Consider the following 26,810-nt stretch of genomic DNA (forward strand, 5'->3'; position numbering starts at 1 on the left):
GTAAAGAAGTGAAACAGTGAAGCCAGATGGTAAATCTGAGCTCTATTTAAACTATATAAACTAGAGAAGAGGGGCTCATTTTCTGGGTTATTGAGAGAGTAATTAAAAAATTCTTACTTGTTGTGTATTAAACAAAGCATTAGGAGAATAGAATGAAATTTATAGAAGTGTAACAAATACTTTGGTGTATTTGATGCACTGAAAGGTGAGGAAGCAAAGGAATGTTTGTTTTTTCCATTGACTACTTTAGAACTCTTTCTTTAATTAAAACCTTTTTTTAATTACTGGAGATGAAGAAAAATGCTCTCACGTGGAATTATGACGTTATTTTTATGTCAACTAAAACTGATGCTCAGGATGTTATTTATTTAACTACAACTACATCGTATAGCTGTTTTGTAATGCTTCCTAATTACTTGTGTATTTGTTGGTGATATCTGACCTAGATTTAATAGGCAAGTGCATTGGGGAAGAGGCTAAATACGAAGGCATCAGGCTTCTGTTTGATGGCATGCAGCAACCAGTGCTCAACAAACAGGTAATTTGCAGCACTTGGGAAACTTGCCGTTTGGCAGAGCATTTCCTGAAGTGAATGTATGGCTATGGCAGAGGGCAGAGCTCTCATCCAGAGCAAAGACAAAAACAGGTAATGTTGCCTTGGCCTATACTTAGTTGGCTGGCTGATGCCGTTTTCTTCATTTTCTTTTAGTTAACTTATGTGCTGTTGGACATTGGGATTCAAGAACTCTTCCCAGAGCTAAGTAAGGTATGTGCTAACACTGTTCTAAGAGGTACAGAATTCTAGCAAGTCTGGTCATTGCTCCACGCTTGTTGTTGTTCCCCATTAGATTTTTGGTGGTTAATCTGTATTTTACTAATGTATTGAAAGCATATAAATCTGGCTTACCTAATTTCTGTTAATTAGGTTTGGAAATCTATGTAGGCCTATTTACATATCATGCAGTGAGTCTGGGGTACCTTTCAGCATCACTGGACAGTGATCAGCTGTCAGAATCTCTGTGCCTTTCTGTTTGATTCTCTCCATTTTAATTCAGGCATTTCCTGTCTTTCGGAATTGAGTTCCATGCAGAGCTCAGATTGAACTCCAGCACTTTTATTTGGTAGATAGACCAAATTTGGGGTAAGAAATCTATGCAGCATTAACTTACGCCATTCAGATAAAGGAGGAGGAATCCTAACAATATGCATTCAGATATGTTTGTGATCCATCTCATTAAAAAAAAAAAAAAAAAACCCTTAATTTATCATTTGGATTTTTGTTGCATGAGTCCCGTGTCCAAGAACCACCAGAGTACACCACGGGATTGAGCAATGATTTGTTTCGCATAATAAACAAACGACTGATGTCAGGACAAGTTGGGGCACCTTCAGTTGTTGCCACTGAAATGAGACCAGCTTGGCAAGTTCAAGCCGTTCTGTGCAGCAGTTCTGTAGCTGACGTATTCAAGGCAGTGTTCATACAGTCAAGAAACAAAACCAAAAAAGATCCAACCAACCAAGCAAATAAGGAAGTAACCTGGTGACCTGTGTGCTGCATGGAAGACCTGACTTAACCCTACTGTTTTACTGCACTGAATTGGTTTTGTACTTCAACAGCTACCAATAAATGTATAGGAATATTGATCTGTCTTCAGATAGTGCTGGGAAAAAAAAAGTGAAGGCTTTGTGTTAAGCATTTGAATTGATGGGAACAGAGGGAGGAGATTTGCTGGCCCACGTTTCAGTGGAAGAAAGGAAGGGGAAGGAAGAAGCTCCCACCAGAAACTTTGGCTGTTTTCCTATCTTGGATGTGCCAAGAGTAAAATATAAGGAAGTGCTGTTCCCATTGTTTTTGACTGTAGGACGCGGTTGTGAGGGTTGTGGGACTATGATGGACTAACAGAGGCAGCTAAGGGAGGGTCAGTATGAAAAGGTAAACACAAGGTGAAGAGAGAGGAGGGGTCAAAGGCAATGTTTTTTCTGTAGACCCCTTGATTCTAAAAAGCATTTCCCCCTAAATCACTGCAAACTACCCATGAAGCCGTTTGGGAAGAGAAGAGTTTGCTCCAAACAATTTTAATGCATGAGTTTAAAATTAATAACTGGTTCGTATTTAGTTATCTGTTGTACTGGGGGAAAAAAAAAGTAACTGCAGTAACGTATCTATTAAGCAGGCCGGTCCTTCTTGTGTGATACCAAAATACATTTGCAGTTAGTAAGGAACAAAAATATTTCAGGTCACGGCATTTAAAGAGAAAACGGCATCCTGGAAGTTTTGTTTTGAGTACTGCGCATTCAGAGGGGCCATAGCAATGGGAGAATTTCTGTTGGAAGGGACATCAACCTACTTCCCACTCTTGGTACCTATGTCTTAGAGAAGCATCCTGCTACACATACCAATGCAGATAGATAGAGGGTCACTGCAGATAAGCTGTGTTTAATGGCAGTGTGCCTGCATGTACAATTTCCAAGGATAGGATTGGAAAGCACTTATGTTTTGCTTTGATACAGTGTGCAGCCAGTCCCCTGGAAGTTTGTTCAGGCAGGACAGGAGGAAGAGGGTAAGCTGAGACAGGAGAAGCATCCCTAGCAGAGGAAGAAAAGAAATCTAGTGATAAAAATATGCAGGTGCCCCTTCCAGAGCCAAAATTTGCTGTGTATAAAGAAGCGTGTTTAGCATTTGAGAATGGAGGAGGTGAGAAGTTCCAGAGAAGGAATAAAATACCTACTTTGAGGGAAGTGTTAAAAACCTGGAAGCAGTAGCCTTCCTTTCTCTGTCTGATTTCAAGTGGATATTTTCAGATCTCATTCATTGTTGTAGATTGTCTCTTCGTATGTAAATAGATGTTTTCATGCTTAAGTCAATGTATTTCTTGATTCCTGTTGACAGGGTCCAAAGGAAGCGAGCTCTGCGTCATGTTGGATGTGAATGCGGGGACCTCGCTGGACACGTGGTAGAAACATCTGCTGTGCTCTAACGTAATGGATGTGTGACATTTTAGCCTTGCATTTGTATATTTTCTTGTAAATAACATTAAGTTCTAAAAATCTCTTTCTGCTATAAAGACATTAAAATTTAATACCGCTTCCAAGTAAATAATAGAGATCTGTATTTTTATTTCAGTTTCTTTAGCTGTTATCAGTAAAAGTCAGATTTATTTCCCCAAAGTCTCTGTGAGAAACAGTACAGGATGATATAAAATAAGGCTGCTGACCGCATACGCTTTGCTGAAAGTGCAGTTACTGCTGTGTTCCATAAAGGATGTTTGGAAAAGCAGATCAGGATTACAGGCTTAGAAAAGAAGACAATGTGAGTCTGTTCTTAACTTTTTCTAAAAATTTATTAGTACAAAAACATGTGGAAGATTTTTCCAGTAAACCTGTGTGTGTTGGCTCAGCCTTCATGAAAGAGACTGTGCAAAGGAAATATGCATGGATTTTTACCAAGTTTTACTCACGGAACAACACAGAGATATCTTCATATCTTAGACATGTCTGAAAAAAAAAATCTCAAGAAAGTTCTTCTTTTTTGCTTTTACAAATGAGCCAAACTAATCTAATACAGCATTTGTGTTCTTTGCCTATACGGTTTTACGGTTTGCATTAATTGTCTGTATTGCTTTTGTAATCCTTTCCTTTCTGCTTGCTGAAAGAAGGCGTAGCTGTGTTATTTCGTTATTTCCCCCTGGGTGTGCCAAAGGAGTTTGTTCTGACTCTTTTTTTTTTTTTTTCTTTATTTAAACAAGCAAACACAACAAACCGCAACAAAATACCTGACACACAGACACAGCTCAAAATCTGATGTGAGAGTACAGCTCAGTCCATACAGGCAGTCTCTATTATTGGTTTACATTGATCTGGGGAAGACCATTCTGTAAATTAATAACTTTTGGAGCTATATTGACAAATCACCACTGCCACCAAGGTCGGCTGTTCTCTGCCTCCCTCTTCTAACAGTTTAACTAATGTAACTCTGTAATCCAGTCTTTTCATGCACAACTCTTGAATTTATGTGAATAATCGTTAGGTCTTGAAATTTAAACGCGCTGAAATTTACCTTACTACGATGCAACTTCTCCGTGTAATCTGCGGGCACAGCGAGTTGAAGAGGTGAGTACCTTGGCTCTTTGAAAAAAAAAATGTAATTTGCTTTCCAAAAAATCAAGGTAAGTTTATTCAAAATTCAGCCCATCTGTTTAATGCAGCAACAAACAATATGGAAGTATGCTGATGTCAGTTCAGAATGGAACTTCACATTTTATCCTATTTCCGACTCGATACTCATCAGCTTGGCACTTACAACTGGGTTTTTAAAACAGTCTGCCCATAGAGGAAAGAGGTTTTTGAATTATGATCACTGCTGTGATAAAGCCAGGCTATGCTGTAAAAAGCCCCATTACTGGGCGACTTCCAAAGGGTGCCCTGGCACTGCGGGCATCTGTGCGTATCTGGTGTTCTCCGCCAGCACTGCTGGTACGGGTAACTGTTGGGATTCCTGTGTAAAGTGTAAAATGGAGCATCTTCCTAGATACTTTGTTCTTACCCTAGCTACAGTCCCCATATTGGTCATGTTAATTAGTGAGGTTATATATTTGATTTGTAAAAATTTATTGAAATCAAATCAAGCTTTATTAATGAAAAATGTAAGTAAGCCGCTGTGTCTTAAAAAGTAAAATGCAAAACACTTTTTAAATTGCACATAAATGAACCAATGCTTCTAATGACACTGAGTTTAATGCCTTTAGGCATTGGTGCAGGTAAGATAACAACTGGAAGCAAGCTAGATTTATGGAGATACATAAATCCTCCTGAGTGGAGGCCAAGGGGAAGTATACACACCTATAATATATCTACTTTATGTGACTGGAATCAGATTCTTGATCAACTCACTGAAACAGCTGAAAGAATTGATGAGTTAAAAATATCCCTTTGGGGTCAGTGGTTGTTTCATGGTGGAGCATTGCTACTTTGCTTCTTGAAACCTCCACCTGAATGGTGGGTCATGCCAGTTTGTTTGTGCTTGCTCTTTCAAACTGAGGAAAGCCATGAATTCTGCCCCAGGCTCACTTCAAAAACAGCTGGATCGAAGATAATCCTTGCTCTTTATTGACTCCACGCAGAAACTCAAATGTTTAAGGTTTCAGAAAAGAGAACAGTCCTCTTTTCCCCACCTCCGCACTGTCTCTATCCTCCTCCTTTCTTCCAAATGTAAACACTTGAAAAAAAAATCAGGAATGCCAGAACGTTACAGTGAGCAAAGCAGAAATCAGGATAAGACTTCCTTGGATAAGGCTCCCAGAAGAAAACTTTATTCGACCTTCAACTGCTGGGTAAACTCTCTTCATTCTATCAAGATAACGGGAAACAACCTCGATGTCAGGTTCACCTAAATAAAGAAGCAGAAATGATGAGTGTTCTCTGCAGCAGCCAAGCCCTGCACCCAATTCGGAATAGTACTTTAGCTCAAGCCTTAAACCCTGATCTTATATTTGTGACCCTCCTGATTCAGGTGGCTTGGCTTGCCATCAGAGGGGGGGGGGGAAGGGCACAGCGAGTTGGATTTCATGCAGAAATAAAACCACCTCTTTGTGGTGGTTTATACTGAAAAGTTCTGGTGATGTCATATTTTACTGGAGAACAAAACATCTTCTTTGGCTGGCTTTCTTGTTTGCTTCTGCGACAATGGAAATTTGGGTAGTTCCTACCTCCTTTGGATAGAGTGCAATAGAGAGAGCTGGCTTTCTCTTAGGAAGAACATCTAGTCTGGGTACTGCTGGGCTGCGCACAGGAATTGTCTATAGTTGAAGACTCCCATGAGTTGCTGCAGCCAGCCATCTCCAGTGGGCCCTTTCTGCTCCAGGCTCTTGCACTTCCAAAGTGCAACACATCCCTCTTCAAAATAGTTTCCATTTCGCTCCACTGACGCATGGAAAGATGCTGCTGGAACCTTCCAAGCTGTCACCTTTCACTGTTCCTACTGATTTCTCTCTCTGTGAATTTGTTTCTGCATAAATAGTTATTCACTAAAACCTACAGCCCTTTACAAACTGTAGACTGAATTTGACTGTAAACATTGCTCCTGCTTTTGAGAATCAACTTTAAATTGAAACATCCTGAAGAACCAAAAAATAGGAGGTCCAAAAGGAAGTGGTTTTTTGGTAGTACAAACATGTTGAACTAAATCACCAGAAGTATAATCACTCTGGGATCAGAAAGCGCCAAGTGAAAGTTCTGTATGATGCGGGTGTGATCCTAGAAGAACTTTTTTAGATGGGGCATTATTTCTGACAACACAAAATGTATGTGATGAGTTTCTAGCTCAAAAACTTTAAAAGTTTCCCTTTGTCCTAAAAGATCCTCACATCAACCGTATGCATGCTGGCCTAAGAGTTTGTGCTATAATAAAGGATCTTTCGGTAGCGTGGCTTCTGCCAGCACCCTGAGTGCTGCTGCCTTACAGCATGGTGCTGTCTGGGTGTGGGGCTGATGCCTCCTCTCGTGGTGTTTGCTTGAGCTCTGTGTCCTGGAGCGGCAGAGGTGATCATTCTGTCTGCAAATACCCCCACAGCGTGCAAGTCTGAGGTCTGAAGGAAATAGCACCTTTCCTTCAGATGCATTGTTTACTAATTAGTACAAGTGCGAGGCAGCACACAATATTTACTCCCCAGTGTGGGTTCTTTTTTCTTGTTTGTTTTTGTTTTTGTTTTTTTTTCAGTGGTTTAATATGATTCCAGAACAGTACTCTTAACAGAGCTGAATGGATGAGGTTCACCTTCTTTGTGAAACTTCTGAACTTGTTGAAATTTTTGTGATTTAACTGAATAAATAAAAATTGAGTTGCTGACTAAAACCAAAACTAGCACTCCAGAGCCATCAGATGAGAAGCAAATTTATCCAGTAAAAGCAAAAAGTCTGACATTTTTGCTACAGCAAGATCTTTTAACTCTTAGGATTTGTCTGCTACGTTCTCAGAGCCCACACTTACCTTTGCTGTATGCTATGTGGTCGTCTCTCAGCATGTGATAGCCATCTCCACCAAACAGCATATAGGACGGAAGAGTCACGTTGTATATTCCATCCATCTGCAGAGGGACATAGGCTGGGACTCTGCAGGCTGTACAAAGCACTTCTATGCTAACGACTCTGCTTCCTGGGGCTCTGGAGAGATCATAGACCACATGGATACCTGCAGGAAATGCGTTTGAGTGCCACTGTAAGCAGTGCCTACTGAACACACGGGGCTAGAAGCAGCGCCCTCCATCGTTTTTAAGATTCTTTACATTTGCTTCTGTGACTGAGAGGTTATGTTGTTTCAAGGGATACCGGTTAATGCCCTGTTTTCTTAGTGCTCAAATCAACTTTTATCCAAGAAAACTCATGAGTTCAGAGAATTTCTGAAATACTACCTCGCCTCACTTGTCTGATCATCTGCTCTCTTCTTATTGCAGCTCTCCAGAAACAAACTGGATATTGCAAGATGAAAATCCTATCTAATTGCTGTCAGCATCTGCTTTCTCTTTCCACTGTCTTGTTCAGTGAAGTGACTTTTAAAGCCAGGCAGCGTATGATGGGTAATGAGTGCTGTCCTGAAGAAAAGAGAGCTAAGCCAGGACTGAATGTTGCAGCTCCTACTCACTGTAGGAGAATGAATGTTTGTCACAGTGAGCCCTCCTCGTGCAAAGCCTGGGGGGAGCTAAGCTGTGAGAACAGCATTGCCAAGAATCTGCTGCTCAGGAAGCCACTAACAGCCAACCCAAAGCACAGCGGCTCTTCTGACCTTGGCTCTCTTCCTCTCTGTATCTTCTGTCCCGAGCCCTTTCCAGTGCTACTAGGTATCTTTTCTCCTTTCTTTGTAGGAGAAGGCAGCAGCAGCCTCTCTGCTGCGTTACCCTGGCAGTAGGTAATTCACTGGTAAGAGCACTTGCCACCTGCGAGATGAGGGTTGTGTCCTTGGCATGTGGGGGCTCTGGATCTCATGGGGGGTGAGTGCCTCCATCATCAGGCTGTGTGGGGAGAGGCAAGGAGGGAAATCGCTTGGCCTCTGCCCTTAGGCCCGGCTTTTCTGCTACATAAACAAAGAAATCCGCACAGCATTGCAGGGAGAGTAGGAATAAACATGCCTGTAACCGAGCATGCATCTGGATAAATATCTGGGAAGCTGTGTTTCAAGAAATTCATATGTTTTTAATATTAACTGTTAGTCTCTAAAATATTTAGAAATTCACTGGAGCAATTCCATGGCCTGCTTGGACTAATTCTAAACACATCCCCAATCATTAGGCAATGGCACAAACTGATTTTGATATGCCAACAATGGGCGGCAACCAGCAGGGAAGTCTAGTGTGGGGTAGGAGGTAGGCTGTTGGTGAAGAACTGATAACAGGAGCTTGTCATAGTGATTATGTGTTACAGCTCTACCTGACTGTACCTTCCTGTAATTAATTAAAGTGTTGAACTGCTGCCTCTTGGGTTACTGAAACAACAGAGAATCCTGTCTCTCCTGAAGAATCATTGATAGCTTATGTGCTGCAGGGCTCATGCAGCTCAGCTAAAACATCTTCAGGATAAATACTGTCAGTTAGCTGGCACACATGAAGCACGGAGCTGGAGAATGTTGCCAGCTTGCTTTCCATTCTTAAAGAGGCAATGCAAAGGTCTTTGAGTGTCAGACAAACAAGGCCTGCAGAAAGGAGGGCTCTTTTGGAAAACCAAGGCAAGGAAGGAAGAAAGCATACCTCCAACCTGCAACAGCTCTCCTGTTCCTCTTCCGTACCTGCGCACGCTGTGCTCAAAAGCTTCTTTCAGTGTGGAGCCTTTCACCATTACCAAATCATAACGACCTCCGAATGGCAAAACAGTCAGCAAATCTTCCATGGTGATGCTACCTGGATAATGAGACTTTATTAACACTGGTTTAGAAAAACAAAAGTTTACTGTCTTAGGAGTGCTTAACCATACGTTCTTGACAAAGAACCTGGCAAATACTGTTTGAGAAAATGAGGGACAGTGTGGATGTGAAGTCTGTGTATATTGCTCCATTGAATGAACCTTTGATGTCATCCAGCTAGCAAGACCAGTAAATTTGCATTTGATGTAACTACATGTATGGCCATTCAAGTGACTCTACTAAAAGAGATGACAAACCACCAACCTAAGATGAAGAAAAACAGAAATTCTTACTTTATTGTCTGGCAATTTTTCCATTTGCTTAAGATGAACTCATGTAGCCCTAAAGAAGGATTAAGCTAAAATGAAAAAAAATGTGTTTGTTTTCAATTTGCATTTATCTGATATCAGGAAAATGAGATCTGTAAAATTTCAGCATTCAGAAAAAAAAAAATTCATTTGTTTTGTGGCAGACTACAGAGAGCTTCCAGCAACTATAGCATGTGTCCTTCTACAGTAGGAGGTGAAGAACAGCCACTGTCTTCCTTTGTTGCACAGCAGCAAGGTGAGAATGAAATTATAAAAAAGCACTGTGTATAAACAATACTAAAAACTTCTAATGTCAGCTTGAGTGCAATTGCACTGTGATAGTAGATAACTATTTCAGAATGTTGGAAATAGCTTCCAAAAAGTATGCAAGTCCCATCAAAACAAGCCTGTACCTAACACTACATTCAGGCTTGCATAATAACTTGATAATTCTTTCTTGAAAAGCCAGCACTCAGCACGTAGCTCTACGTACCATTAGCACTCCATTCATCGATGGATGCCCGTATCCCACCTCCGTTCAGGATGCACAGCGAAACATGGTTCCACGACTTTCTATCTGGACGTCTGACATTCTCATAAAGCTACCAAAGGAAAATGTTTAAACTGATTTTTAGTCTTCACTTAGTCCAGGCTGTGGATGTTTACACTCCGAGACTGAAACCAGACAAAATGTTTTCTGTCTTCTCCAATATTACCTTTGTACCAACTGTAAAATACTGATTAAAAAAAAAAATAAGGCAGATCACATTATTTTGCTTTTTTAAACTTTTAACAAGAAAAATATTTGTTTTTTTCTTTAGTGAACCCTCAACTTTTCCCATGGTCTGTGTGTACATAACATTACCAGGGAAAGACAGATGAACAAAGGATGATTTTTTTTTTTTATTCCAACCATTATGACAAAGAAGACGAATTATTTGAGCACATTTGGAGAATCAGAAAGTAAATAGAACCTTATATGCAGCTGTACACAACAAATATGCAGGGGAATGTACTGACTATCCTAGCTCCTGTTGCACACTGCAGGGAATTAAGATTTTTCAGCTTCTTTGAGATTGGTTTTTGATATTTGGAATGCTCTTGGCAAAGGAGGAAGATGTAGAAGAACATTGAAATATAAAACAGGCATATTAGATCAGACCTAAAAATCTACTTCACACAGCATCAAGTCTCCACAAGTGTCCAAACTCTGACAGAAGCAGCTTGCAAGGACAAAACAGAATCTGCTTGAGTAGTCTAGAAAATGGAGATCAGGGATTTACTCCGTTGCATGAGGGTGATGAGCCTACAGAATCAATCAGTAGAAATAATTGAGTAGAAAAGGAAAGGGTTAACAGAAAGGCAATGAGGATAATGGAAAGGACGAACTCATTTCCATAATGGAATGGCTACGGTTATGACTCGTCAGTCACACAAAGAGACAACTACAGGAAGGGCATGACAGAAATCAATAAATATCAAGAAGGGCATGTGGAAGTTGGATAGGAATCAGTGTGATTTCTCATTTCAAGAATAATAAAAGATGGAAAATATTCAGAGAGGGATGACAAGGATGGCCAAAGATACTGAAACGTATCTGATCATGGAATGCTGACATGGGCGAGGACTGTATGTCCTGGTAAAGGACAATGGAAGGAAAATATCTGACATGCATAAGATCGTGAGTGGTGTGAAGAGGGTGGACAGGGACCAAATGTTCCAGGGCAAGGACGGCTCCTTGGCCTCTAGCAGGCATCCAGCCAGGGCACAGCAGGCAGCAGACTGGAGAAAGCAAGACATGCAGGTCAGCCGTGGAACACCCTGCCGCCGGGTGCTGTGAATACTGAACGGCAGAAAGGCTCACGGGGGGTGGGGCAAGTTAAAGGAAGAGAAGTTCCAGTGGTGAATAGGGAATACAAAGGTGCTGCTTTTGGCTTGGGAACTACCTGAGCTGCAAGCTGCTGGGGGCATACTGGAGTATGCAACATCTCCACAGGCTTGTCCATGTGTACGCTTTGCCCTCACCACCATCCCTCAGCCACTTTTGGAGATGAGACACTGGAATGGATTTTCCTGTTTTCTGCTCTGGTTCAGCGACTTCTCTCCTGCATCCCTTCACTGGATGCTTTGTGACCTCTAACTCGTAGGTGCAGAAGTCCTTTGTTGCTCCAGCTTACTGCTCACTGTCATTCTTTGAGGCCAAATCTGTTCTTGAGTTCGTAACTCAAGAACATGAGCTGATTTTGCCTGTTGCTGATTTTTTCAGTCTGAACTATACCTTCTGATTTAGTAATTGTCCTGGAAGAGACATCACAATTATAAATCTGTAATTCCTCAGTACCTAAAAAAAATATGTTTAAAATGTGTTCCTACGCTCTCTGCTCTCTTAGTCCTGAACACAGAGGCAATTTAGAACACGAGTTTCCATGCTGCACTTAACAATTCAGCCATTTCCCCTTTGAGTTCCTTCAAAGTATTTTATAAAATGCCTTTTACATCTATCAACCTCTTACTCAGATGTTGGGGTCCTGTTAGAGAAGCATCACTGAACTACATGGACTTCTGTTTTGAACAACTATTTAAACAATCTCTTCGTGTTTCTCAATCTCCAGATTTCCCAGTACAGCTCTAAATATTCAAGTCCATGGTACAGAAAGGTCTGACTTATTCCCTGATAGCCCAGGGAATGCATAGCATCAGACAGGAAAGCAAATGTAGAACTTGTATTGCAAAGAACACAAGATGGTTGACTACAGACATCTACTTAACTAGAACAGAATTTTACATCCCAACACACAAGAAAGTCCACAGACTTCTGAAGGACAACAAAGTGATTTTCTTTAATCTTAAAAAGTGCTGAAGTATTTGATCCTTTTTTTTTTTTCAAATAAATAAATAATAGTATCTAGAACGAAGTACTGCCATTTTAGCAGAACTGAATGCAGAATCCCCAAATCTTCATCTAATCTGGAAATCAGCCCATGAACTAAAAATTGTTATAAGGATTACAATGAAAGCCATCCCATGGACTGGATAAACAGCTTTTGGGAAATATCTAAATGACAAGTTTTCATTATTAACTGCAGTTTGATTTTGTGGCAATGCTAGTGGAGATCTACGGCAATTCTCATTTTCTGCAAACAGTTGCACTGGTAAACATTTCTCTCTGGAACATGCGAAGGAAATGGCGCTACTGTGGGAGAGTAAAACAACCCAAGCCAGTTGGTTTAAAACTGATAAGAGACTTCTGGTATGATGTGATGAAGCGCAGTGACACCTGTAGGAGCACAGCAGGGCTCCAGGCTGGGGTGCTGGGAGCACTGGGGTCTCCCCATTGGTCTGCTAGGGTGGGCCTACCAGCCAGGGCCTGTCCTAAGACCCTGACCAGGAGTGGGGCAGCCAGAATCACTGGGAAAACCCCAGACACTGGACACCTCCCTGGAGACAGGCAGGGCTGTGGGGAGCCAGAGCCTGACCCTGGGGCTGGCACTGGGTCCTGGGACAGGTGGGCAGGGACAGCAAGGGCTGGCGGTGCCCTCAGGGCTGGAAAACGCCCTAAGACTTTCCAGCTCCTGAGTGCTGGCTCTGTTTCACGAAAAGTCCGTAAAAGGGCACCACCAGCACTGGCTGAGACAAAAGCACTGGGCACGCTCACTTGTCAGAGTAAGAATCAGAGCAGCAGAGTCATGGGCAACTGAGCTGGCTCTCCCTCTCTCTTAAAACTGCAGCCTCAACATCTGCCAGAGCCAGCTGCGAACAAACAGTTCTCTACCTGAGGATCTATATCGAGAATAAAGTGCTAATCTACAAAGCGAGATTTGCTGCAGCCTTGCTCCTGCCAGGTCTTTCAAAGGAAACATGAGATGTTATAGGGACAGGAAGCAGCAGAGAGCCCACGCTGTGAAAGTTCAGAGACTCGGAGCATTTCATCTGATCACCCTAGAATAATACCTAGATGTGATTGCCACCTGTGGCGGCAGCTTCTTACCATAGCATCACAAAGCAAGTTTCCCATGTTGCATTCTCGGAAACGGCATTCTTCGCTTGTACCGTTCAGATAAACACTAGTTTTCCCAATCTCTTTAGAGTAATTCCCCAAGTTCTTCCTCCACTTTTCCACTTCTTCTTTAATCTGCTCATCTACAAATTAGCAAAAAGAGTGTAAAATAAGCAGTGCACGCATTTTCAATGTATACAAAACTTAGAAAAAAAAAAAATCCGTGCTCTCTATGTTTCTAAAATGTTACCCTTTCCCTAGAGGCTTTTCCAATAATACTGCAACCACACTCATTCTGAACAAAGCATAGGGAGAGAGGGGGCAGAACTGCACAAACCAGTTAGTTATTCTCTTGCCACAGCAGGGCCCTCTCTTCTATTCCACTTACACATATTTTCATCCAGTCCTGCTGCAGCTTCTGAACAATGAGGTTTCTGGCATCTGCCTTGATAGATGGCAGCTTCTATTCAAGAATTTATAATATACAAGTGAGCCTGATCTTTACTTCACATCATCTCTTCTTTTTTTCCCCCTTCTAAAGATAGCTTCCTCCCCTTTAATGCTCTGCTAAAAGGAATACTTGCTCAAATATCAGTGCCAAGGAATAAACCCATTATAGAAATTAACTCCATACACGCATTTGTGCAAATCTAATTCTATCAGAATGTAAATAGACACAAGAATGCTTTCGTAGACAGATATGCCATAACTGCTTTGTTAATTTTAAGCCATTTGCCGTGTAACTTTGCCAGCAACAGCAACATTTATAATATTATGTTAAAATTGTATGTTTATAAAGTCAGAGCACCTATCTGAATTTTTGCTTTTTACTGACTACTAAGTGGGAAGACGTATCACCTGAGTTCCCACAAAAGGACTCTCAGTGATTTTAAACAGGCAAAGACATACACTGTGTTTGTGCATACTCAAGGGCCTTTATATCTCTCTCTTTAGAAAAGGAAATACAGAGGAAAATGGGTACAACAGCAACACAGCCTGAACTCCACACCAAAGTGAGCTGCAAATGCAGGAAGAAAGCTGAATTTTTCTGCAACACTGTGCTACGTATTTAACACAGTAATACTGGAACTGTAGTAGAGCAGGCAAATTCAAAGTCCACTTACCTTCAGGAATGCTGCTGTCCAGCAGGATAGGATTTCCAACTGCTTCAACTACATTTCCTTTCTTGTCAAATGTAACATTTAAGTAACCGAGATACTTTCCATAAGCATAAGCTTGTACCACTGGCACCTTCCTCCCATCATCTGAGTCAACCATGAAGGGATACGGGCCAGCTGGCTGCTCAGTGGAGGGAGGGGTTCCTGCACAAAACAACCATGTAAAGAGGGGCTTCAGCTCATTGTGCCCTTCAAGGAATTGTAAGAATGACATTTCAAATGCCTCTCATCCTTAAAAAAATAAATAGGATATTAAGCAGAACCAACTGCGAGGGCAAATGCACATTTAGTTGCTCAGTTACATTGATTCATAAGAGAGGATATTGTTTTGAGGACTTGGGCTCTAATAGCCAACACAGTGTTTTTTAAATTGTGACAGCACACTCCTCCAATGACATCATGTCACAATAGCAACAAAGGCACTTTTCATTCTGGTGATCCAAATCTAAGCCTCTATGTAGTGCACACATACCATCCTCTGGCTGAAAAGCCTTCACATGAACCAGCTAGATAAAAAAGAACATGAGTGAAACACAGGAAACCAAAAGGTGTTGAGATAATACACAGTCAGAGTACCTACAACCAGTTATGTACTTTTTTTTTTTATCAACACCCAACTGATTTTTACTATACCAAACTTAGTCTCCAGAATTTCAGACAGGCTGCAAACCTGTTGCAAAAGAAAAATTCATCAGCTTGAGAGTTAAGTAGTTATGGATTTAAAACTTACTGCCCTGCAAAGTTTAAAGAGTGTTTAGATGTAGGACTTGGAAACAGATACGTTAAAGCGGGATATTTCCAGAGCTCTTGGCTCAATCAGCATAGCCTACTGCAGGTTTAGAAACCGTGCAGGGGAGGAAGTGCCAAAGCAAGCCAAGTAGCACCTGTCCCAGGGGACCAGCCTCCTCCTTGTGTCCTTGATAATATACCTGAATAGCATCACACCCTCTGATATTCCCATCAGCAACTCTACCCCATTGCCAGCAAAGGCCCACATCGGGTGCCTCCAAGAGGTATTGCATGCTTGGTGATAGGGCCTGCTGCTGCAAAGCCCCCCAAAGCCTGCTGCTCTTTTCCATCTTTTCCATTCATGGGAATTCTTGCCTCTCACTCCAGTGGGTGAGAGCTGGGCTGCCTGCAGGAGGGGCAAGTGGGCGTGTAGAAGGGGGAGTGGAAGGAAAGCATACTCCCGACTTCCAGTGCTCCCAGCACAGCTGGTTTCCTCTCATTTGTGGTTGTTTATGTACTATGAAATCCAGGGATGATAAGCATGACAAATGTTCCTCCCAGAATGCTAATGCGAATCATATTCACCTCTAATCCCTCCTCTTCTCAAGAGGGAATGACTGTAACAAATGACAAGCTGAACCAAGTTCACAAGAGAACCATTTTCCCCTACTTTTAGCCCAGCTGACAGACTTGGTTTCTTAGACGCATCCGGGTCCCTTCACTATTTTTTATTTTGGGAAGAATTGAAGAAATCCCGTAACTAATGAGAATCCTGAAGTATTTATGCATACAAAAGTGGCTTTGGTTTTTTTTGGAACTGGAAAAGGAACTGGTTTTGATCTCTTGCCCTTCTCTATTCTTTGAATGAATGGAACATTAGCAAGAGAGAGTTACGCTTTTTGGTATAATTATTTTAGTTTCTATCTATCTATGGCTAATGAGTCTTTGCAAAGGAGTCTGCATTCCACCATATAAATCTATGATGAACGCGCACACTGAGTACTGTGTCCATCCTTTGTTTTCCCATCACCAAAACTGTTCGGTAAAACTGCAGAAAAATGCCACCAGTAGGCAGCAGACCCTGCAGGACATGCAGGTCATGCTGGCCCTATGACCGGCTGTTGTGTGGAAAGGCTGAAGGGCTCAAGGGGAGATGGGGCAAGTTCAGGGAAGGGGTGATTAGGAAATACTTAGGTACTGCTTCAGGCTTGGAAACTCCCTGAGCTGCAAGCTGCTAGGAGCATATTTAAGTAAAACGTCTGCACAGGCCGGTCCACGTTATCATATATTACCAACATCACCCTTTGCTGATGGTGAAGTTATGGATATGTACCAGCTATGAATATAGCCAGCATTGCTAGCAATAAACTACATTTGTGAAAGTCCTCTGAGTTTAAAGAGAAACAGTCAGCTTCAGCTTTGCTTTAGAAATAATATTCCAGCATGAAGTAAAATAAATACCTGTATAGAGAAATGTGTTTGAATGTCCTCCAATTACAACATCCACTCCTTTCACCTTTTGGGCAATATTTTTGTCCACAGTAAAACCAGAGTGCCCTAGTGCAATTATTTTGTTCACTCCCATTGCTGTAAGTTTGTTCACTTGCACTTGCAATGCTTCAATTTCATCTTCAAAGATTACATCATTTCCTGAAAAAAAAAAAAGAGGAAGCATGAATGGATGTATTTACTAAGCATCTTAATTACAAGTTTTTCTAACATGTAAATTTGATTTGGGATTCTTTTTTGTATAATGAATGGAAATTTGAATGGCAGTGGCTTTCAAATGTTCATAGTTGGTTCAAGCTCCTACGCTGATCTGAAGTTCTCCAGTCTCTCAAGAATATCTGCATGCTTAGACTAATTCAAGTTTTTTTGTATTGAAATGTACATGCCTATACTAAATAAGTTATAACTCCATTTAAAAAAAAAATCTAATAATGCCAATTATGGCATAAAAAATTGAATGGCTTTTAAAATTATTTTTATTTTTATTATTATTTATCTGGGAAATGAAACAAAAGAGCCCAGACATAAACACTTGCGCATGTAACTACGAAGCTTTTTTCTTTCCAAATTATATTTTTTTCCCTCTTCACTTGGGTTAAATCTCTTTTTACTGTACACTCATCTCATTTTTCCCCTCTTCTGAGACTTTAAGCATCAACTGCTTCAAAGTCCTGCGACCGTCCTGCTAACGTGAACCTCTATCAGTAACACCAAATGACAGTACAGCAAATGAGCTGCTATCCCAAAATGAGAACATAAAGAACTGAAAGTCTGAAAAGGAGAAAGCTCTTCCGGACTACAGTGTTGGGAAACTCACGTTTCTGTGCCTGCTGAAATTACTCTAACGTGACAAACAGTTACAAGAACATTAGACAAGTAAGGACGTTCATCATGGTCACAGTGCTTATGGTTGCACAAAAGGACTTCCTATGTTAGGAGTTAATTTCTTCAGCAAAGTTTTAAGAACAGAGTCAACAAACTGTCAGCCTTAACTGTTCGGTGAAGACAACTGAATAATATTTCAACCAATTCTTCATCTACCTAATGTCTCTTCTTCCTGTAGTTTTTCGATCAAGCAGTTTTGAAATATGCCTTTAAAGTCCAAAGATTTACATTACTTCATAACAAAGGGAGGAGTGAAACTAATTCTTAATTCAATGCAAAATGTCTCAGGAAATGAAGAGGAAACTGCCACAATAGAAGAGATAAAAGGGGGGTTATATAAATTGGTTACCCACCACACCCACTGAATAGCTCTACAACTGCCAGAGGGAATCTCTGTACTGCACATTTCAGAGCAAATTGTGTAGAGCATCCCCACATTTTTTCTTGAGGACCTCTTCTTAGGATCAAAGAGTCAGAAACTAATTGAGGTTGGAAGGACCCTCCAGGGACCATCAGCTCCAAAACCTACTCGGGGCAGGAACTCAAACCCAGATGAGGCTGCTCAGGTCCTGTCCAAGCAAGGTTGAAATCCACAGCCTCACAGGGCAACCTGCTTCATGGCTTAGCCACTCTTACCGTGACAAATATCTTTTCCTTACATCCTGCCATAATTTCCTGTGGTGCTACTAGAGCCCATTGTCTCTTGTCCCTTCTCTGGACCCTTCTCAGAAAAGTTTCTTCCTGTTTTCTCTCTATATAGACAATGGAAGACTTGAGTTATATCCCCCTTAGCCTTCCTTCTCCAGACCATTAGCTTCAGCCTCTCCTTCAGCCTGATGAAAGCTGGGCCTAGTGCAGAGCTCCTTGCAAAAGAAAAAGTCTGAGAAGCACTCCTCGAATGCAGACCCTTCATGTGCTCATCTCACCACCTGTGAACCAGCTACAACAGCCACACACCACAGTGTGGCAATCAGTTCTGCAAAGAGCTAAGGTCTCCAAATGAAGAGCTAGATGTGGACTGGCTGTGACAGCAGGCAGTTCCCTATGTCCTCAAAAAGGATTGCTGCTTTGGGGATGCAAGGACTGCTCTCACAGCCTCTCCTTGTCCTAGCCACGTCAAATCACACAACTTCACATCTCAGCCGCTGAATTGCTTCATCAAATTTAGCTGAAATTGGCCAGCAGGTTCAACATTTGTACAGCGGGGAACTGAAGGAGCAATTGAATTTCTCATTTCTCTAAGGAATGAGGCAAAAAGCAACATACTGCCCAGTGCTCTGTTGTCCATTTTCCAAAAAAATCTGAATTGAAATGCGGTTCTTAACTAGGCGTTATCTACTGCTTCTGTCAGTATTTCACTTCTCTCTCAAATTATTAAATTGAGGTGACATCCTCTTATCCTTTGAGCCAGGCGAGGATTTTCAGATAAAACATCCAAACTGAACCAAGGAAAAGAATTGGCTGCATGTTAAAAATATTACGCAAGCCAGCCAGAACAAAGTGGATAAATGGAATTTAAAATTACATTTTAGAAAACCGGCCAAGTTGACATTTTTAGTAAATATTTTTCTGCCATTAGGGTTTTTCTGAGTGAGCTGCTTTGGCTTTGTACCTTACATGAAAAGACAGTGGACAAAACTAGATGTATTATTTCACAACAAATGAGTATGTAGCACTTTTTAGGACAGATAAAGACGTTAATTAATTTGGGAGTTCACAACATAAAGAACATTCAGAACAAGTCAGACAGTCAGTGAGTTGGTAGCATCACATACAAGAAAGTAGATTTGGGGATCATCAAAGACTATAGTCATTCAGCATAGCAAGGTATGAACAACCCTTGCAGAACATGTGGCTGGGAGTTCAGCTGAGATCGCTGTATACAGCCACTCAGAGAGGAACTTTAGAAAAACTGCCAACTGGCTCTAATCTATAAATTGCACTCAGTGCTCCCCAACCCTATGGTTTCCCAGCAGTAAAATTAACAGTACATTCAGCAGAGTTCCTTCAGCATTGTTTCTTCGCAATAGGAACACTGAGATTTAAGGACTTCTTAATTTTAGTATGTTTTAGTATGTTAGCTGTTTTGCACTATGAAAAGTACAAGCTGTAATTTCATAACTGTGTTTTGGTTATCGAGATTTAAAGATGGAAGAAATCATATTTTCAAAAAAAAAAAATTCTGTGGAAAATAGTTGTGTAGGGATTCACATTTCAGCATTTTCAAGCTCCCTATTATGAAATCCTGAAAATGTGCTATGAGCAAACAGCATGCCGAAGTAATTACAGCTCAATCTGAGCAGATTGCACTATTGGAGAGAAGCATGTAGAGAACAGCAAGGGACTGAGTTTAAAATTCACTCTGTATGTTACTCACAGTACTGAGGAATTAGGCTGGTACCTATTTTGCCACTGATCCTCCTCTGCCACAACTTTATCAGTCTGAAGGACTGCTAGGTCCTAGGTTCTAGTCACTGAGATATACGAACGTATTTTGAACTCACGGTTTTCAACACTTCCTAATGTTCCTCCACTCACTGAGAAGGCAAAGCAGAAAGCCATAAAAACCCTGATCACTATAAATGGTAGCTGTTAGATTTTGCCCCGCTGTTCACTTACATTGTGGGATATACTTAGAACTTCTTTAGCTGCATATATGGAGCTAACAAGCTTTCCCTTTTAATATTGTCTTTTCTCAGCATACTGAGACATTCAATATAATATTTGTATGTTGCTGGAGACACATTTAAATGTGTCTCATAAAAAAGAATCAGTCCAACATTATTCAGATTTTCCTCTAGAAGAGTTATTTGAAAGGAAATCAGCCTGATTACATCCCCCCAAACAACACTGTTGTTTGGAAGAAGGGCAGAGATCTACTTTATTAACTGTTAAAGAACAGTATAGGACAAAACTGGCTGTATGAAGAGTTCTCAGATTCAGCATCATGTCAGATTATACCAGTACACTCTCATGCACTGGTGAAATTCTATTGCCTACTTACACAAAACACAGATCAATTTTCATTAGAGAAAAAAAAACAAAAACAGAGAGGACTCCCAAAACAGTATTGAAAAATAGGAGTCAGATACAGAAGTCTATTCTGACCTCATACATCCGCTCCTTGACAGTTTAAATAAACAGCGTAAGAATTAAATGGCACGGAAGGAACAGTTTTACATAGTAATACATGAATATTCCTTTTTTCAGGAAAGATGCATTACTGCTTTATTACTGTCCAATGGTAAGAGATGTAATAAAATGAAATCTTTTTTTCAGTCCAGAAGAACGTATTAAATCAATGCTTAGGGCATCCCAGTTCCTTTTAGAACCTACAAAAATCCAGGAAAGAAAGTCTGATTTTCTCAGAACAGTGAGCAGGCAGTGACTCAGATCTCCTACGGCTGATTCAGATGTTTCCATTCTATTTTATTTATATTTATTCATTTCCATTTTATTTTACTAAAATCAAAAAGAAAACAAAACTCCTAAAATGTTGGAATAAATAGTCAGAAATTGAAAAGCCTCTCCCTCATCAACTCTAATTTCACTCATGAATGAAGCAATTGTGGTAAAAGCTGAATGCGTGTTCCTTCTTTAGTCTAATTTCTGGAAATATCTGAGAGGCCAAAAACATCTTGGGCAACCTCTGCTTTAAAAACACAGATGCTCTCCTTGCTTTTACTAGTGCTTAAGCATGGAGGCATCCGTGAGTAAAATTTCAACACAGAGGAATGAATTTACCTGAACATACGTCGCTCTAGAGACAAGCTGTATTCATGACTTAACTCTTATTTAAATGGATAAATAGTAATGTGAATATAAATTAAAAAAAAAAACACCAAAAAAAAAACAAAAACAAAAACAGCAGAAGTGCCAATAAAACTCCCCAAACCACTCCCCCATGTTTTCCCACAATCTCATTGGCCTTCTTATTATTCTTAGATATTCAGTGATGCAAGACAATTCAGTCCTGAATGAAAAAATTTAATGTGTTAACAAACCTGCACCAGTTTAAAAATGAGGAAGTTAAAAGGCTCAATCATACAGAGATATACTAACAAAACAACAAATTTTCCAGCTGAAAACACTCATCATCTTTGGGTTCAGCCAGGTAGGTAAGCAATAAAACAGCAGTAAAGGGTACAGACACATTAAAGAAAACATACCTGGCTGTGAAAGAAAGGAAGTTTCCTTTGTAGTATAGCCAACGATGCCTATTTTTTCAGAGTCAATGTGTATAATTTTAAAAGGATGAACATATTTCATCATTTCATTTCCTAATGGGGTTTTTCCCTTAATGTTTGCGCTCAGGATTGTAAAATTAGCGTTTCTAAGTAGAGGATCCAATAATCCACTCACTCCTCCATCAAACTCATGATTGCCCAAAGCCTGTGAAAAGCAGAAGACAATGTAAGATACTTCCTCCAATTCAGCATAAATACTCTTATAATGACATACGAGGTATGTTTGAGAAAACAAAGTCCATGTTCTAGGGAAGAATACCATTTCTTGTCTAAACCATCACATTTCTGTTTCCCACAAACACAGAAATGTTACTTTTTATGGTTTAGGTTTCTGCTTTCCAGACGTTCTTATATCAGTACAGATGTGAAAGTGGGAATCTAAAATCTAAGTGCTTGTATTCATAATTAGAATTCAAAATTCAGATTAGAACCCAGCAGTTTTACATCCTCTAGCTATGAAAGGATTAACAATAACCAGCAAGTAAAACATGCATTTTTTGTAAGGAAAAAAAAAATACTGAAGAAATGTTACAAGCCAATCATGATACATGTTATCTTTAAATAAAACATGTATTTTAAGAGCCCATGCTTGGACTGCAGTTTTTAAAATATATTCATTGATATTTAGCAATAATTCTTGAGACCACATGCCTGGGCCTCCAAGTTTAGTGCCAGCCAGAAAATCACCACAGAGGGCAGCTATGCAAAAGCTCAACACACACAAGAAGCTTGTAGCACCCTGAGGTGTTAGGAAAGGAAAGGATACATCGATGAAAGGCAGTGATAGCATAAGTTGGCACCAGTAACAAGATTCCAGGTGGCAACTGAGCAGAGTATGAAAGGGGTGCTGAATTCAGTTAGCCGGCTCTTCTGAACAAAAAGGTGCTCATGATTCCATCTTGAAGGTTAAGCAGGAAAAGCTGTATTCATCATCTAAAAAGGCTTGTATACCTCCTTGCTCTACAAACCCACATCTTTGTTCCCGTTTTTATTCCCCAAACAGACTATATAAAGGAGGCCACAACAAGCATGGGAGGCCAGCATTTGACCAATGAATTGATAGTGTCTTTCTTTCAGGGGAGACAAGACTCCTGGCCCCTCTGGCCCCCACAGGCAGGGAGCTGCTGGTGTGGTGGGTGCCAGCATGACTGAGGAAAAATCAGGACATCAGCAAGATCTTACATATCTTGTATTTGCAACCAATTGTTCCTGCTGATGCTAGTGAGAAGATTGCTACCACCCCAGGGAAGGAAGTAAATTGTTCTCATGCTGCTGCTTCTGCATTTTTCAAAAAGAACCGAGAACTATCTTGAAGAAAATCCTGACTTCAGAAAATGCAATGTGTTCTGACTGTATTCCATTTATAACCAAATACTAACTGCAACCTAACCTGTGGTTAAAAAAAAAAAAGAAGGAAAGAATAGAAAAAGAATCAAATCTATGGAAACTCATTTTGATGCAGACTGCTGTTCTGAAAGAACGGTGACAGACTGATGGAGCATTTCAGAATGGTAGCAAGCCATTTCCTTATGACTGATGCACATATCTTTTGTTCATCCTAAATACACAACTATACCCCAAAACAACTGGTTGCAAGTGAAATAAGAATTGGAATTGTATCTAACACCCATTAGCTCATCACGAAAAAAAAAAAAAACAAAAAAAAAAAAACAGTGTGCTTATGAAACCTTGTTTCTCTTGGCTTCATAGCTTGCATTTGGATTATTTCGTGTCCATTACGATAAAAGCTTTGATCAAAACTTTTCCCATGATGTGGGCAGTTATAAAGTCTCTCGTTCATGAGAAACCACTGGTGTCTAATAATACAGTCTTGTTTTTGATGTGGCTTTTCCTCTGGGGAGAAGGATGTGCCGCTCACTTAGGGTTCCTTTACTCTACCCAACCACTATTATGCACTGAGCTCCTATGACTTTAATCTTAGAGAATAACCCTTCAACAAATCTGAATACACTGATCAATACAAAAATGATTCAAGGAATGGAACACCTCCTCTACGAGGACAGGTTGAGAGTGCTGGGGTTGTTCAGCCTGTAGAAGGCCCCAGGGAGGTCTGATAGCTGCTGTATCTAAAGGGGGACTGTAAGAAAAGAGCAGAAAGACTCTTAAGCAGGATCTGTTGTGATAAGACCAGAGGAAGTGGTTTAAAACCAAAAGAGGGGAGATTTAGACTGAATATAAGGAAAGGGTTTTTTACAATAAGGATAGTGAACCACTAGAACAGGTTGCCCAGAGGTGTGGTGGATACCCTGTCCCTGGAGACATTCAAGGCTGGACGAGACTCAAAGCAACCTGATCTAGCTGTAGGTGTCCCTGTCCTTGCAGGGGAGTTGGATTAGATGACCTTTAAAGGTCTCTTCCAACTCAAACAATTCCACAATTCTATGACAATGGGGAATAAGCAGAAAGATGCAGGCATACAGCATGTGGTCATATAATCCCCCTTTCACAAGAATCAAATGCCGAAAATATTTTAAAAATCAGGATACAAATTAACATATGGATGTAACTTAAAAGTAAAACTAGAATGCTACTCTCAACCCCCCCATTTACTGCCTTTGTGGTACTTCCTGTGGATTTCAGTGTTAATCACACCAAAAAGGAAAGCTAGTGGCAAAAGGATTTAGAACACAACACCTAGCTAAACAGGAGAAAATAGGCTTGAAGTGATAGTGGACACAAATGAGAAAACATAAAACCTGAAAAAAAAACAAGTCTGTCCCACTTGTGGAACAAACCTGATAACACTGCCAAGCTGCCCCGAACATTCCCTTGGCTCTCCTGCCCTCATCCTGTAACGATTTCTGTGACTCATGTTCCCTTCATCCTGTTTGCAATCCTACTTCGGTATTTCAGCTTCCAACCATTTTGGTAAGCTACACCCCTTCTGCCAAGGCTGTGACTTCTCAAATTCTACTTACAGAAGCACTGGCTCAACTTTCTGCAGCACAGCTCCTACCTTGCTCCCTGTGCCAGTGGCTGACTACTTCACCTAAGGCATTACTATTCAGTACAAGCCTCCGGATATCTAGTACGGTTTAGATCTTATTTTTACTTCTATCTTATTGTGATGAAAAAGCTAATGAGATGTCCTAACTGAACTGCCGATGCTTCTTACATTACACCTTGCTAAAACTGGGAACTAGCTCGACACTGCTGATTTTGCCTAAAGGAACTTCTTCTGATACAACCAGGACTGAGAGAACTCCAGGCTTGTCCACGGACCAGTCAAACCAGCAACCACTTAAGGTGAGAAAGGGCAGCCAGCAGCTAGATTTGGGAAGGAAGGTCGAAAAAAAACATCTTGAGTATCATCTTCCTGTGCTCCTGAACCCCAAAGCCTTTCCCAGTTCTGCAGGCACACATTCCTCCCCATTAGCACTGGGCAGAAACCCCGTGGCAATGTTAGTTTTAAGATTAAACAGTTCAGGAGGCCAGGCCAACAACGAACAGCATCCCTCATAGCACTGCTTGCCTGGCATGAGGTGAGGCAGGAGAGTGCGTGGGACAGCACTTCCTCTTCTGGAGCTGGGCAAGGAAAACAGACTCCTTTCCACAGAAAGCAAGATAAAGACAGAGGATGTGATCTGCTCAAGCAAGATTTTCCTCTCAGGCTGTCAGCTGTGATCAAATAACTACACACACTACACACTTCCAAACATAATTTCCATCTCTCTCCTCCCTTCTGGTGTTGTACACAAGCAGAACAAATCACAGTAATTATTTATCATTCTGAGTAGAGAGAAGATGTTCAAGAATGTGGGGTGATCGTGTCCCCCCAACCTCATCCCAGATCCTCAGCCTTCCCGGCGGCACTCAGAGGAGGCAGAGTGGAGGCTCAGGGCCGGCTCCCTCAGGTGTGGTGACGGTCCCCAGACTACCTGCAGCCTGCCGCAGCCAGAGCCACTTCGCACCCGACCCTTACGTCCCCTCACTGCCCCGGGACTGGCAGGACTGGACACGAGCGGGGGTGTTCCGACTAACACCCCAAATCCAAACCCTTTAAAGCAGCGCTGCCACTGTGTGCCCTTCGTCCGTGCGCGCCGGACCAGACGCAGCCGGGCTGCCAGCCCCAAGCACGCACGACCAGGTGCAGCCCCTCGGGCGTGCGCTCCTCGACCCGTCAAGCCGGTCTCGCTGTTTCCTGTCGATTCCGCCGAGCCCCTCCGCACCAGAGCCCCTCCAGTCCTCTCGCCCCAAGCTTCTGCCGACAGCAGCTCTTCAGCCGCATCCCATCCTCTCCGCAGCCTCGGCGCACGCTCCGCTCCTTGGCGGCCAGCTGACGCCTTTGCCCAGAGGGATGCCCTTCACCCGGCTCATCACTTCTCTTGCCGTCCCTTATCCCCCAAAGATTCGCAGCCCGTCCGATACAGCACTCCGCAGAAACGAGCCAGGCAGGCACGCACCCGGCACCCCGGGGAGCGAGAGAAGCCCCGCACCGCTCCTCTTTACCATGGCATCGTAGCGCAGGAGGTTCATGAAGTGCACGGCCTCCCGGCCCTTGAAGCGGGAGAACCACACGGTGCCCTGGTACTGGTCCCCGGCGTCCAGGAGCAGCACGTTGCGCTGCGCCGCTCGTTCCGCCGCCACCCGCGCCGCCCGCCGCGCCACGCCACCGAAGCAGCCCCGCGGCCCCTCCGCGCAGCCCCGCGCCTCCACACGCGCGTGGACGTCGTTGGTGTGCAGCAGGGTGAGCTGCAGCCCCGCCGCCGCGCTCAGCCACAGCCACAGGCACAAGCAGAGCACGGCCGAGCCGTGCGCCATACCGCCGGCTCCGCGCCGTTCCGCGCCGCCGGGCGGAGGCGGGGCTCGAGCGGCTCCGCGGGGATGGACGTGCGGGTGACGGGCGCTGAGAGCGGGGGAGAAATCAGGTGGCAGCGAGAGGACAAACTCCAGCGCTCCCAGGAAGCCTTGGTGAACGTTCAGAGCGCCGAAAGGAGTTTCTCCAGCTTCGATGGAAGTGTTTATTTCAGGGTTCCACCCAGCCTTTCCCCTCCTCTCTCTCCCAGCGATGCTTAAAATAAAGCGTGTTGTTTCAGCCCCGGAATGACT

At 42.1% G+C, this 26,810-nt stretch overlaps 2 protein-coding genes across 5 annotated transcripts in view; one reads left to right on the plus strand and one right to left on the minus strand.

The window, feature by feature from the left end:
* The window catches only part of SNX14 (sorting nexin 14), a 52,294-nt gene extending 49,197 nt beyond the window's left edge, over positions 1-3,097 (plus strand). For all 4 annotated transcript variants that reach the window (XM_021393006.1, XM_021393004.1, XM_021393005.1 and 1 more), the window contains 3 exons: positions 447-538; positions 710-766; positions 2,891-3,097. In XM_021393006.1, coding sequence (XP_021248681.1) covers positions 447-538; positions 710-766; positions 2,891-2,929 — 188 coding nt within the window. In that variant the 3' untranslated portion in view covers positions 2,930-3,097. The remainder of the gene's footprint in view (positions 1-446; positions 539-709; positions 767-2,890) is intronic.
* Positions 3,684-26,581, minus strand: NT5E (5'-nucleotidase ecto). The gene is made up of 9 exons (XM_021393014.1): positions 26,211-26,581; positions 21,663-21,885; positions 16,561-16,749; positions 14,317-14,514; positions 13,184-13,335; positions 9,689-9,797; positions 8,736-8,885; positions 6,986-7,186; positions 3,684-5,386 (listed from the first exon to the last, which is right to left on the minus strand). Exons 1-9 carry the CDS (start codon positions 26,520-26,522, stop codon positions 5,229-5,231), a joined length of 1,692 nt encoding a protein of 563 aa, XP_021248689.1. The 5' UTR covers positions 26,523-26,581; the 3' UTR covers positions 3,684-5,228.

This window comes from Numida meleagris, chromosome 3 (assembly GCF_002078875.1).
Source record: "Numida meleagris isolate 19003 breed g44 Domestic line chromosome 3, NumMel1.0, whole genome shotgun sequence".
NCBI lineage: Eukaryota > Metazoa > Chordata > Aves > Galliformes > Numididae > Numida > Numida meleagris.